The sequence below is a fragment of the Theobroma cacao genome, chromosome 5 (genome assembly GCF_053813885.1).
Source record: "Theobroma cacao isolate CCN51 chromosome 5, ASM5381388v1, whole genome shotgun sequence".
Lineage (NCBI taxonomy): Eukaryota > Viridiplantae > Streptophyta > Magnoliopsida > Malvales > Malvaceae > Theobroma > Theobroma cacao.
Genome location: NC_142643.1, coordinates 5,954,353 through 5,969,504, shown reverse-complemented (window position 1 = coordinate 5,969,504; position 15,152 = coordinate 5,954,353). Strand labels below are relative to the sequence as shown.

The following is a 15,152-nucleotide window of genomic DNA, read 5'->3' as shown; positions in this document are numbered from 1 at the left end:
TTCATTGCCTGTTTATTTTATTCTCTCACATTTTAGTTTCATTAGGTCAAGTTACTTAAAGCTGATCCATTATGGTTATGGAGTTTATTATATATTGCATTTCTTTCATGATAAATACATGAAAAAATTTACTGGGAAATTTCTCTCAAGGAGGCAAAACACTAAAACTTATAACATCATGGATTTCAATATAAAAAAATGTATACCAAATTTCTCTTATGGACTAAAATTTGTAATATCATAGAATATCTAAATGATCAAACTTTGTGCATGTAATTAGTTAGTAAATAGATTAAATTACAACATGAATAGAACTTTAACTTACAACAACAACAATAACAGCTTTTAGCGTTATGGAATTAATAACTTAACACCGTAACACAATTTTATTTAGTGAAGGGAAACAACCCTTTGAGGATTTTGGATAATGTTTAATTTAAAGATCTTCCAGCATCAAATAGTTAATCTGGTTGGGAGGAAGGAAGAAGTAATGGTAAATAATTAAGGTGTGAGACCTATACACCCAAGCTTGTCTCCATAGTTAATGTTAGGGCATATGATGCACGTGCAGTTTTGTTCCTCAGATTCTGCGATGGATATATTTGGCTTTAGATTTTAAGAACAACAAGATCTGTGGATTCGTTTGGAAACCGCTTTTTCATGTTTGGAATAATGGGAAACCTGCGTATCAAGTAATCACCCATCCGTCTTTTTCATTTAGTTTTTGTTTCTGCTTTTTTTTTAAAATTTTATTTTGGGTCTTCCATTATGTTCTTTATATCAATAATTATTAATTATTTATTTTTATATGAATTTTACTTAACAAATAGTTATGATAAATTATCAAAATGATGGTAGTGTTTATATTTATTTTGAAAAGATGGTAGTGTTTATATTAACTTTGGATACATGTAAAAAGAAAAACTTAGTCACTTAAAAAAGGTTAATCTTTAAAATCTTGAATTGAAAGGTGAGACAAAAACAAGTGACGAGGTACAAACACCTTATGTCTTAAAAGATAAAAATTTAAAATTAAATAATTGTTATAAATCAAAACATCATTTATCATTTTATATTTACATAATATTGACGTGGACAATTCATATTATTATGTCATATCATCATCTTATATAACTTTTCAACATGTCATACCAACACCACATTATGAAAAATAATAAATAATATTTTAATAAATAATAATTAATTAATTATTAATTATAAATATCTATTTTATTTAAAATAAAAATATAAAAACTTAATCAAATATAATAAATAGTTTATTTTAGATATTATGTGTGTCCCACACTTAATAATACAAATAAGTAGCGCCACTTGGTCAAATTTGAAGTCTCTTTTAAGATATTAAAATAAACGGATAGTACTGTTATAGCTTTAGCCCATTTAATAGGCATTTGCACTCCAACAAGGAAGAGTGAAGGCTTCGATAGCTGTTTCTTTCTTTTGCTTTTTTCTTGGATAACCCTTTTTTTTTTTTTCATTTTTATCGCTGGGAAGAGATATATCCAGCTTATAATTACCTATTTTATTTATTTTCGAAGAAAATAAATTAAAATAAATAAAAAACCCAACTTCACAGTATTTTTGTTGGGGCATAATAATTGGGTCACTAGTCATAAGTTTGTTTTGGGCCTTTTATTTTAAGATGGCACAGTGAAGAGGCCAAAGAATAGAATATAGGCCCAATTAGTCCATGAAAGGCCCACAGAGAAACGAAGTAATATGCATTCCACTTGCATCTCAGATATATAAGATAAAAAGAAATCATGTTTGCTAATAGATTTTCCTTTTTGTTTTTAATCTTTTAGAATGAATAAAACATGATTTGTTCCCACAAGTTCACATTACCCATAAGATTCGAATTTGAATATATATATATGTATGAAAATTGGAGAAAGGATACACTTACAAGTATATAATTAAATTAGTTTATAGCCTTTCATTTTATACAAGTTGTATTTTGTTAATCAAACCTTTTGCTTTTATACTCTATTCATGTAAATTATGCATGTCAAATTTTATGTTAATTGAAAATGATCTAACAATTTGTTTGATTATAATAAAATTTCAATAATTAAATATATATTAAAAAAGACAATAATTTTTGATCAATATGATAAAGATATCGAATTTACTTGAAAGTATACATGCATAAAATCTAAGGATTGATTTATTAAATATTAATTGTACATCAAAATTATATAAAAGTGTAAAATTAATTAGTTTTACATTGATGTAACTTGATACTTCTTCTTTAAATTGAAGTTCATATATAATTTCCCAATCATCTACTTTACTTTCAGTCTCTAATTAAAAGTTCAATTCGATCAAGGATTTTTTTCCTTTAAAAAGAAGGGTTAACTAATACTACTACTTTATCAATTAAACTAGCATCAAATTAATTTTTTTTCCATTAAGTTTGACTAGTAAAAAAAACAAAAAAACATTAACATAAGGTCAAGTTTAGATTCTTAAACTTTTTGCAACTTAACTATTCCATACACAAGTGGTTGTGTATAAGAGCTTTGCAATTCATTCAAATACTTTATTATTTTTTATTTATTTTAGTCATTTCAAATTTGAATTTCTTCATATTCAAGCTTTGACCTTTTAACCCATTCGGATATGTGGGGATTTATAGATTGGTTGTGCCACCTCTACCTTCAACGGAGGGGCTCATTGCTCTCATCATGGCTACACTATCACCATTTAAAAGGAGGATGGGGACCGGGAAGGAAAAGAACAGTTGATGATACTTCAATCAGCATTGCCCGGGTGCAATATTTTCTGTTTGTTGGTAAATTGCCACAAAGATATATATGTTAGACATATGTCATAATTTACGTGATAGAATTCATGAACAAGTATAGGTAATAAATTAATTATCTTGTCTTATATATTATCGTGTTAAAAAATAATTAATGTTGTATGAGAAAAGTAGAGACATATATATATATAATACATTATGTACGGTATTTGAATGTTGGTAACAAAATAGCAATAATTTGATAAGTTATTCTTATCCTGGCCTGGCTTGTACAGTCCAACAGTAACCAACTTCTTTTTGTATGTACCACGAAAATAAGAGTTGTCCTAGCTACAAACACAAAACTCAAACCCTAAGCACAATAATTTGATCCACTAACCCTCACACCAGTGAATAAAGAACTATCATCACATAAAGAAACGAATGGAGTTAATCATGACCCAAGATTTCACGTTTCTTTAATTTCAAGCAAAATCCTGCATGTTTAACTTTGATTGGAGTTATTGGCTTGGCTCGACGCATGTAAATCGATGGTCCACGCGGACGATCGACATCAAGAATATGCAGTCATCATTACAATGATCGATCGATTGCCATGCTCTCATCATTTTCTACATATTCTAAAACTTGGTCTTGGAAGTTTTGTTTATAAAAATGAATAATTAATAATAATGCAGTGTACGGTATTGGAAGAAAAAAGATCATTAAAAAAAGTCCCAACCAACATAATTGTCTGATACACACTTCCATGACATCTGCCTGAGATCCCGCTTATCAAACCTTTTGGCTTTGTAATTATGTATGGAGCTTGTTTAGCTTTAAGGTTGTAGCCTAATTTAAGTAGCATGCGAGTTTACGGTTTATTTGCTGCTATATAAACCCAGTTGAACTTTCTCTACAAGTGATTGAGAGTTGGGTTAGTGTGGTAGTGACAACATAGAAGAGGGGAAACAATGGTGGTACTAAAATTGTGGGTTTTGTTGCTTATTGTCTCCATGCATGGCTATGGCACTTTAGCCTCGGATCCTGACCCAATTCAGGATTTCTGCATTCCAAACCCCAAATTTGGTGCTATAGGAACAGCTCATCTCGGCATTCTGCCATGCAAAAACTCCTCAGAAGCAACCACCGATGATTTCGTGTTCTCTGGCTTAAAAGCCACTGGAAACTTCAGTGACACAGGCCTTGCTACCATTCCTGTCAATCCAGGAGCATTTCCAGGGATTAACACACTAGGCATGTCATTCGTACGTGCTGACCTGAAAGTTGGTGGGATTAATCCACCTCATTTTCACCCTAGAGCAACTGAAATCGCGTACGTGGTGCAAGGCAGTATTTATTCAGGCTTTGTTGATTCAAACAATCGCGTTTTCGCCAGGGTGATTGAGCAGGGAGAGGTGATGGTGTTTCCACGGGGTCTGGTGCACTTTCAAATGAATGTTGGTGAGAAGCCCGCTACAATTTTTGCAAGTCTTAACAGCCAAAATCCAGGACTCCAGAAGATCCCAACTGCTATTTTTGGATCTGGTATCAATGAGAAGCTGTTGGAGAAGGCCTTCGGCCTGACTCCTAAGCAGATTGGGACTATGAGGAGAAGATTTGATCCCAAAACATGGAGGTAAATTCATGACCGTTGGAAAAGATTGTCATAGAAAATATGATGAGTAAGTTAAATGGCTTTGCTGTAGTATGATGAAGATGAAAGATTATGCTTTTGTTTATGTTATAAGTTCTGTTCGTGTATACTGTACTTGGAGCTGCAACTAGTTTCCATCACATCCCAAGTGTTGCACCCAGAGTTTTAATTTAATTTATTTCTCTATGGTATCGAATTTAAACTTGATTCATGTTCTTTAGAACCATAACAGGAAAACTGCATACAATCACTCCAAGAGCCAGAATCACGAAGGAAATCCTATGCTTTACTTTCCCATCAGTTTTTCCCTTGACCAAACAGTGCCTAACCTGTTGATACCTACTGACTTGTTAATATCTTGAATCTAAAGCTAATTAGAAGTCACAGTCAAATGCACTAAATTACAAACCTTCCCCTATGTAGTATTAAAAATAGGCCAGGCTTCCTTGAAGGATAACTAAATACTGGTATGAATCTATGCTTTATTCCAAAATGTGGGGATAAAGAGAATGTGGTATTATCATTGCAACGGCAACTAATACAGGAAAGAGCGCCTGAGATGCCATCATTATTGTAAAGGACTATTAAACTCTTGGAGCAAAGGAAGGAAACCTTAAGAAAATAAAAACAAGTCGCCAAAATGCTATTGTTGCATTGTATCATAACTTCATAATTAATTCAACCACTTAAAAGAGCAAAACAACCCACTTTAGTATTAAGCTCCAACACTCTGTAAATGATTTAGGTTTTGGAGAATCAACTCTGAAAATTTTGATACTGGTAATATATATTGAATGCATTATTATCCTATAGAGAGTGTTAGAACATAGAAATGCAAAATCAAGAAATGGTTTCAAGACATGTAATAATGTCACTTTTTTTAAGGTTTTATTTACCCACACTTATAGTGTATAAAAGAGTTACAAGTGTATAAACCTCGAAGATATAATGAAATCCAATGATTGTCTATATTTTACACTAATGAAATTAATCCACTAAGTACTCACCGGAATATGACAAGATTATCAAGCTCCTATACAATCTTTCTGTAACAAAACACTATAAAAGCAATCTGAGAAGAATTTGAAAAAAAATGGAGAGAATGATTGAAATTGTTTCTCTTCTGCCTTTTTCCATGCATCTTCAAGAAACCAGAAAGTCCATTTATAAGCAAAAATGTCTTTTCCCGACAGAGACAATTGTCTGTTTCCAATATATACAATTGTCTTTTTTCCAACAAATATAATTGTTTGTTTTCTAACATAATTATTTGAACAAACATAACTCTTGAACAATTATAATTATTCAAAAGACTTTCTTCCTTTCATTCTTTCATTATTATTGTTAAAAATGTTCCAACAATCCCTTAACATTTTCAAGATAATCTAGATTTTTATAATCTTGAAAATCGATTGCATAAATGAAAGTGTCTTTCGATTGAACCTTCGTTTATTGAAAACATGTTAAACTTAATCTAAATTGTATGGTAGACTATGCTTTGAATTAGTTATTCCATTTAGTTAATCGAACACATGCATCTCATACAACAATTTCAACACCAATGAATGCATAATATCTAATGACGTTTTTATGGCCATGCATCTGCATCCTATTTTTATAAATGTTGTTTGAGCCAAGCTTTTGAACTCCTAGAAGCGACCACACTTCACGCTCATATAGGTAGATCTTAAAAAGAATGTCCCCGTAACTAAAGCATTCTAACAAATTTATGTTATGAGTTTGTTAAGAGTATATAACTCATCATTTTCATACCATGATAGGTATTTTGCACTTGGGATGGAATATAATATATCATATTATAATGCTAGCAACCACATATTGATTGTGTACTTTGTCTTATTGAACTCAGGACTTGACGTTATACCAAGCGTTAAGTCGAGTTTCCACCATGAGTGACTTTCCATTTTTGAGCTTGAGCCCCATCTCATTTGAGGTCTTATTTCAAGATTTATAACAAGACATTTCGTTAAAAGATCTGCCAAGTTTTCATTATACCTCACAAAAGTTATAGTGATTACTTTATTAGAAATTAATTATCGGACATAACTATGTCTTAATCCAATATGTCTAGACTTTCCATTACACACTTGGCCATATGCTTTTGCTAGAGTTGCTTCACTATCACAACGGATAGAAATTGAAGAGATTGGTTTAGACTACAAAGGTACACCATAGAGTAAATTTCTTAGCCATTTAGCTTCTTTGGTGATATCAATTGACATAATAAATTCAGCTATCATGGTAGAATCTGTTATACATGTTTGTTTCTTAGACCTCCAAGAAATGACGCCCCCACCAAACTTGAAGACCCATCAACTTGTGAAAGTATGATCTTTCTAAACTTGTAATCCAACTAGCGTTTGAATATCCTTCTAGCACTGATAGATATCTATTATAGTAAAGTCCATAATTGATTGCTTTCTTTATAGTACTCTATTTATGGCTTGCTAATGTAAAATATTTGGATTACTTGTGCATGTGCTTAACTTCCCAACAACAAATGCTCTATTTGGCCTTGTACATGTCATTGCATACATTAAGTAACCAATCACTTTTGCATATTGTAATTGATCAACAGCTCTACCAGCATTAGGTACTAATTAATTCGAGGATCCATGCTGGTATACAATTAATAGGATCAAACTTTTTAAGCACCTTTTCAATGTAATGCAATTGTAACAAAGTTATATTCATCTCGAAATATTTTAAATCTTAAAATGACATCCGTTACACCTTTGTCTTTCATTGTAAAGTTATTTAAGAAAACTTCTTTATCTCCCCGACTTATTCTAAATCTATACTAAAAATTAGCATGTCATCCACATATAAACAAATTATAACACCTTTGTCAATTTGGAATTTGCTATATATGCACTTGTCGGATTCATCATTCATTTATGTTGTAGCCATTGGGTAAACCAACTTCATCAAATTTTTGATGCCATGGTTCTGGTGCTTGTTTAAGCCTATACAAAGATTTGACAAGCTTACAAACTTTATGCTTTTGTCCTGAAACAACAAACCCTTCCGGTTGTTCCATGTTAACTTCTTATTCTAATTCACCATTTAAAAATGCTGTTTTAACATTCATTTGGTGAATTGCCAATTTATAAATTGATGCAAGGGAGATTAGAGTTCTAATTGTAACAATTCTTGCTACCAAAGCATAAGTATCAAAGTAGTCAATCCCTTACTTTTGCATAAAGCTTTTGGCTATTAATCTTGTTTTGAACTTGTCTATGGTTCCATCCACCTTCATTTTCTTTTTGAAAATGCATTTACAACCTATTAGTTTGAAACTTGAAGAAAGATCAATCAAAATCCAAGAATTATTTCCAATATTGAGTCCATCTCATCATTAATTACTTCTTTCCAAAATGCAGAATTTTGAGACTTTATTATCTTGTCATATGTAATAGGGTCCGACTTCAAATTAAAATAATAAGAAATTTTATTGTCTATATTTTCTCTTGTTCTTTCTACAAGGAACATATAAAAGTCTGAATCGAAATCTTTTGCCTTTCTAGCCTTTTTAGTTTTCCTTATTTCTGGACTAAATTCATCATTATTTCTATTTTGTTCCAATAGAATATCATTTGATTAAACAAATGATAGTGGTTGTAGTTGTCTTGAAATAGATTTGAATCTATTTTCATCCAATATTGCATCTCTTGATTCAAAAACAGTGTTGATCAGAATTGAATCAATTGGTTCAATTACAATGAACTTATATGCTTTTTTATGTTGTGCATATCCTATAAATATGCATTCTATTCCTCTTTGACCTAATTTCTTTATTTTGGGTTTTGAAACTTTAACTACACCTTTACATCCCCAAACTTTCAAATAATTAATGTTTGGTCTCTTTTTCTTCCATTTATCATATGGATTATTTTAATTCCTTTTTAGGAACACTATTTAATATGCGACAAGTTATTAATAAAGCTTCTCTTCAAAAATTCAACCCATCTCTTAACAACATCCGAGGGATCTTCTTTTAAGTCCTCATTGTTCAATTATTTTTTTGGAATATATTGAAATTGGGTAATGGATTTTCCATGTTCATACAAATTTTAATTTTTATTGGATGATGCTTTTGATTAGATTCTTTTCTGCCTTCCATCAAAGAAATCAGGCCCACCCATTTTCATGTACATGAAAATTTTAATGAAGTTTCATCAATATACTCAATGATACTTCAAATGATCTTTTAATAAAAAAAGGTTATGGTGTTTGGACTTGAATCAACCAGTACTATTTTCTCATTAACAACCTCGGTTGCTTTATCAATTAATCTAATTACACGAGATCATAATGCTTCAATATATTAGCAAAGCACAATAATCAACATGATGACTAACAAAGTAGAAATTCTATTTTTATCAATAAAGAAGTTAAACCCAAATTTACAAGTAAAATAACGCCCCCAAACAAGGTATTGGTTAAGGAGCAATTTTTTTTTTTTCATTACGAGGGACAAAATTGATTTCCAAAATAAGATGATAATCAAGTCCTGACAGCCAATCAGAAACTATGATTTTTTTTTTTCCTAAGCCCCAACCTATCCAACCTTGAGACTAAGGGGAGGGACCAACATTGGGCCCTATACGAAACTAAGCAAACCTTATCTTTTATGCTATCTAGAGTTGACTCCACTAGTTACAGGCTCTGATAGATAAGTTAGAAAAGGAAACCCACCTAGTGTAATAATAGAGGTTTACTTTATCAAAAGTTTAAAAAACAAAAAACTAATTATAATGTAAACATTCATCTACAGTCCACGTGTCAAGATCAAATTCACTTATCAATTGATGAGTTGCCTAGATGTTTGACACACGTTTAGTTAAAATTCAGAAAGACCGTTTGATTGATTGTTTATGCCTGTCTCTGGACAAATATAATCAAAAAAATCTTTGATCCTTCATATTTGGATGGTTCCTGCAGGGGGCCATTCTTTTTTCTGTTTTTTCAATGTAATATCATTCGCATTGAATTTTATTTTACATTCTGCTTCCAGCACATTCATGTTAAAGAAACATGGTAGTTTAGGATGTTGCTTTTGAGTTCTATCTATAGGCCACCAATTTAAATATTTAGAATAATTCATGTAAATCACATATAACATCAATTTAGGGATGCCAATAGTACCCTATAATCGGGTTTGAGACGAGTTTGGGTAGTGATTTCACTATCCATATCGAGTTCGGGTACTATCCCTTAGGTACTCGCTACTCGAACCCATTTATGTTAATATTCAGATTATGCGGCAATACCTGTTTATATATATTTTATTGTTATTTAAATGATTAAATTAAAAATAATCAACATTAATATTTTTATTAAAAGCTGACAAATATCTTAAACAGTATGATTACTCAAATTATTAATATGATAATATTAATATATTTAAATTAAAAAATTATTAAATTATTAATTATGTTTAAATAATATGAATATCATATCATATTACAAAAGAATATAATTACTATTATATATATTTTAAATATAAATATATTTACTTTTTATTTAGTATTAACATTACAAAAATTATAATTTATAATATATATACTTAAAGAGAGATTTTGAGATTATAATAGTTTTGGAATCTAACTATTTTTTTTAATTTCATGTAATTAAAAATAAACTTATATAGTTAATTAAATTAATTCATTAAACTATGGTTATTAATTAACTTGGAATGTTTTTTAATATATACATTATATATATTGGGTTCATTTATAAGAAATATAATTATTATATTATATATATACTAATATTTTTAGTATATATATACTTTAAATATAAATATATTTACTTTCTATTTTATATTAATATTACAAAAAGTATAACTTGCAAAATTATTAATTATAATATGTACATCTTTATTTATATAAACTTAGAATATATAAATTTTAAGAGAAGTTGTGAGATTAGAATAGTTTTGAGACCTATTTATTTTTTTAAATTTCATGTAATTAATTAAATTAATTCATAAAACTATGATTATTAATTACTTTATAATGTCTTTTAATATATTTACTTTATATATATTGGGTTCATTTATAAATAATATAATTATTATTATACATATAGTAAAATACTTTTAGTGTATGTGTGTGTGTGTATATATATATATATATATATATATATATATACACTTTAAATATAAACATATTTACTTTCTATTTTTTGTTAACATTACAAACATTATAAATTATAATTATAAATTATAATTATAAAATTATTAATTATAATATATATACCTTTGTTTATATAAACTTTTTTTTTGAAAAGTATATAAGCTTATAATATATAAACTTAATTATCTAAAAAGAAGTTGTTAGATTAAAATAGTTTTAAAATTTAGCTATTTTTTTTAATTTCATGTAATTAAAACAAACTCATATAATTAATTAAATTAATTAATAAAATTATGATTATTAATGAACTTGTAATGTCTTTTAATATCTATACTTTATATATATTGGGTTTGTTTATAAGGAATATAATTCCTATAGTATGTATACACTAAAATACTTTTAATATATATATATACTTTAAATATAAGTATATGTACTTTTTATTTTGTGTTAACATTATAAAATTATAACTTATAAAATTATTAATTATAATATATATATACGTACTTTATAATATATAAATTGTAATGTCTTTTAATACATACACTTTATATTATATATTATGTTCATTTATAAAGAATATAATTACTATTATATAAGTTAATAATTTCTAAATAATAAAATACTATTGATTCATATTATATGTTTTGTTCATTTATAAACACACTTTATAGTATATGATTATTTAAATTTAAATTTTATTATTTATGTTTTTATTAATTTAATTAGTAGTTAATTATATGAAATATGTAGGAGAAATATTATTGTATATGGGTATGGGTTTGGGTAATTGTGTATCCATGAAGAACATTTTAATAATTTTTTTATTTAATCGAGTTTTTAAATAGGTTAAGGTAATTATAAGGTAGTGGGAATCTATTAGGATTAGGGTTAAGGTAATAATTTTCAAAATTATTCGAGTAGTTAATACAATCCAGGTATTTGGATTTTTATAGGGTTAGGGTTCGGGTTCGAGTACCTTGAAATTAATGGATACCTTATCCGTTGACAACCCTAAACATCATGCATATCAAGTAAGGAAAGAAACCTTATCTTGTAATTCTAAGAGGAATCATTTTGCCATTTTCCTTATCAACATAAGCTTGGTCCAATTTCACAAAAATCATAAGCCAATTTCATTAGGGTTGCATTTGCAGCAGTCATTGTTGAAATGAAATAAAACCTTAATATTTTAGAATACAAAACTGGAAATTAGAAAATGGCTTCAAAGCATGTAACAATGCCATTTTCTTAAAGTTTTATTTGCCCCCACTTATAGTATGTAAAAAAGTTACTGACATATAAATCTCGAAAATACAATGAAATACAGTTATTGATTGTGTTTTGCACTAATGAAATCATTTTACTAAGCACTCATCGAGGTATGATAAGATTATCAAACTCCTATAGTCTTTTTCTAGCAAAACACTATAAAAGTAATCTAAGAAGAATTTGAAAAAAGTGGAGAAAATGATTGAAATTGTTTCTCTTATGCCTTTTTCCATGCATTTTCAAGAAATCAGAAAGTCCATTTATAAGCAAAGATGTTTTTTCAGAACAGACACAATTGTCTATTTCCAATAGACAATTGTCTATTTTCTAGCAAATATAATTGTTTGTTTTCCAACATAATTATTGGAACAAAAATAACTCTTCAACAATCATAATTATCAAAGGACTTTCTCCCTTTCATTCTTCCATTATTATTGTAAACTCCACAAGTTGTTGAAAGACATTTAGCAATAAGTTCAACTATGGCTGATATACAGGCTGTCCAGATAAATTATAAGAAGAGTACTTTTCATAAATGGGCCTTAGGTATAAGGTAGTTTTGAGAATGGTCCTCCGTATAATTTTATTTGTTTTTAACCAAGAGAAAAAAAAATAGATAAAATTATCCTTAATGAAACCGACCCATTGGCTAGGCTTCGCGCCTCAACCTGAAATCTATTAACGGGTCAAGTATGTCCTTTATATGGACCACAACTTTTCGATTTTCATCGAGAGACCGTACATATCCTCAGAAGCAAGTTTGTCAAAAGAATTCCTCGACAGTTCAACTTTCGAGCATTTTGGCAGTGGTAGGAGCCTTTTGGAGTGGTTATTATTCGCATAAAGGTAGTTCACATATTGAGCAGTGTGAAGAAGTTGACGTTACGCTAAGAAAGGTATAATATTTTTTATGAAAATTTTATTTTATTTTGAACCATGTAGAGGTTTTTGACAGAATGGTTATTGTTCAGGTTTAGGGTTAAGGTTTTTGAGCATAAACGTATACATATTGCTTGTTCATATTGATATTGTTGTTGTTTGAAATTTTTGAATATAAACATGAAGGTGGTATTGTTGGTGTTGTTTGGGTGGAAAGGTGACCGACCATGCGTGATTGGTTGATATGTATGTGTTATGACCCTTTGTTAGCTATTGCATGAGTGAGGGCGTGCTTAGGTGGTTGGCACCTTTTGCGTGAGTGGATTTTGGCATGGGTCACGTAGGGTTTGCATGATTGTAAAAAGGTTTAACTTTGCGTGACTGATTGATAGGTCATTGCATGACTGGTTTCTAGGTTATTACGTGAATATTGTTCAAGCATGGCGTCAGTTAGTGTGTGCGTGATTCGATTAGTTGTTCTTAGAATTGCGTGACTATTATTGTAGGAAATTGCACGAGTGTCATAACTGCATGAAATTTATCTGCATGGGTTCATTCTGTATTGTTTTGGGTCAACTGTAATGCTTTAATGTGTATATGTTTATTTACTTAATAATCCATGCTCCACACTTGGATTAATTATTCTGTTTCAGGGTTGTCTAAAAATAGTTAAAAATATTGTTAGGGTTATTTTTTGGGTGAGCTTATTAAGAGGGCTATTTCTAAGAAATTCTTGTCATTTTTTTGTTAATCTACAATGATGGTATTGACATGACTAAAATGGGAATGTTATTTGTTTTATGTTGCAGATGGCCAGCACAGGAATAGAGTAGGAAAACGTGGAGTCCTTGCTTTGTGTGCCGAGGCACCGGTGGGGGTTCAATGCGGGCATTAACATCCACTATAAGTGGTCGCATCTGCACATGATACGTGAGATGCTGTGTCAAGTGAACGAGTTGGAAAACTTTAAGAGAACATGCTTCAAGCATATGATGGATGTTGAAGCAGACAAGAGTTTGTTCTACGCCAGTCTCGTGCACAATCTAATGCTGCGCAGAATCAACGAACTTGACACCACGGAGGTAGAGTTATGGTTCACAATAGGAAAAACGAAGGCCCATTTTTCTAAGAGGGAGTTCTGTTTGGTGACAAGACTGAAGTTTGGTCCCCTACCGGCCTTCATTGTCAATCCCTACGAGGCCCTCCCTGAAGGAATTCACCTACGATATTGGGGACCCGGGAAGGAGGTGAAGATTTAATAGGTTTTAGATACATTCAATGAACGGTAGTTTCAGTAGGAGGGAGATGCGAGCAAGGTGGCCCTCGTCCTGATCGCGACCAATGTTTTATCTGATCAAGACTATAGACGATCTATGGTTCCATGGTTGTTGTCGCTGGTTGAGAACATGGACGAGTGGAATGCATTCCCATGGGACACATACGTGTGGAGTCTGACCGTGGATTACTTGTTGAGGGGTTTCGAACCTCTTGTTGCGGGCAAAGCAGATAAGAAGCGAGGGTTATACCTAATAGCAATGTATGTTTTGGTGCAGTTGTGGGCAGTGAGGACGTTGGAGCCAACGGCAAAAGAGATGTTGACCGCATACTAGGTGAACATTGAAGTCAATATCTCCGAGGGGCAGCAATACATTCCATTATGAAAGTTAGAGGGTCGCACAGAATTCGGTCCCCAACAAAGGAGGAAAATAATGGACCACAAAGGGAAAAGTCCAGTATGAGTAGCCGTTAAGCAGAGATGCATCATTGACGAGGAGGTCCATTCCGATTTCGATGCTGCTGAGGCACCTCATTCTCCTTTTGCAGCTGCTCATGGTGCTTCTCCCGTTGTTCATCATGTTGCTAGTCCTGCTCCTCTTTTTCTTGCTTCTGCTGTTGCCCTTCCTCTTACTTCAGGTGCTGCCCCTCATGCTAAGCCGCGTAACTAGGCCCTGTGTCCGTAAATGACTACGGGCATTAAGCGAGAGCTGCATAAGATGCGGACATAGTGGAAGAAAGACCTCCAGTCATTGCAAACAAATGTGCAGATGTAGATGCATCAATACAGTTGGAGATCCAGCAGTCAATGCATTTGGAGATCTAGCGGGCGATGCAGATGCAGATGCAGTCAATGTAGTTGGAGATCTAGCAGTCAATCCAGTTGGAGATCTAGCCGACGATATAGATGCAGACGCAGTCACTGCATGAGCATATCCAGCACTCATTGTAAGGGTTGGAGGATCAGATTATCAATCGACTAATCGACCGTTTTGAGGTATGAGGTTTTATGTTATTCATCGTGTGAGTTATAAGATGTATGATGTATACACTGTTATAATGTGTTTGATTTTTTTGATCTTTTAAGGTCGAATCTCACCTCTCGGTAGCTCAATTGAACATCATCCTACGCCTATCCCATCTC

At 31.0% G+C, this 15,152-nt stretch overlaps 1 protein-coding gene across 1 annotated transcript; it reads left to right on the top strand.

Moving 5' to 3' along the window:
- The first annotated feature begins 3,612 nt into the window (after positions 1–3,612).
- On the top strand, positions 3,613–4,623 carry LOC18598226 (germin-like protein subfamily 3 member 2). The gene has a single exon (XM_007027659.3). The coding sequence runs from the start codon at positions 3,739–3,741 to the stop codon at positions 4,405–4,407; it is 669 nt and encodes a 222-aa protein (XP_007027721.3). The 5' UTR covers positions 3,613–3,738; the 3' UTR covers positions 4,408–4,623.
- Positions 4,624–15,152: the final 10,529 nt, after the last annotated feature.

What these genes read in the sequence shown, in the direction of transcription:
- LOC18598226 (XM_007027659.3), top strand. Translation starts at nt 3,739, where the DNA reads ATGGTGGTACTAAAATTGTGGGTTTTGTTGCTTATTGTCTCCATGCAT.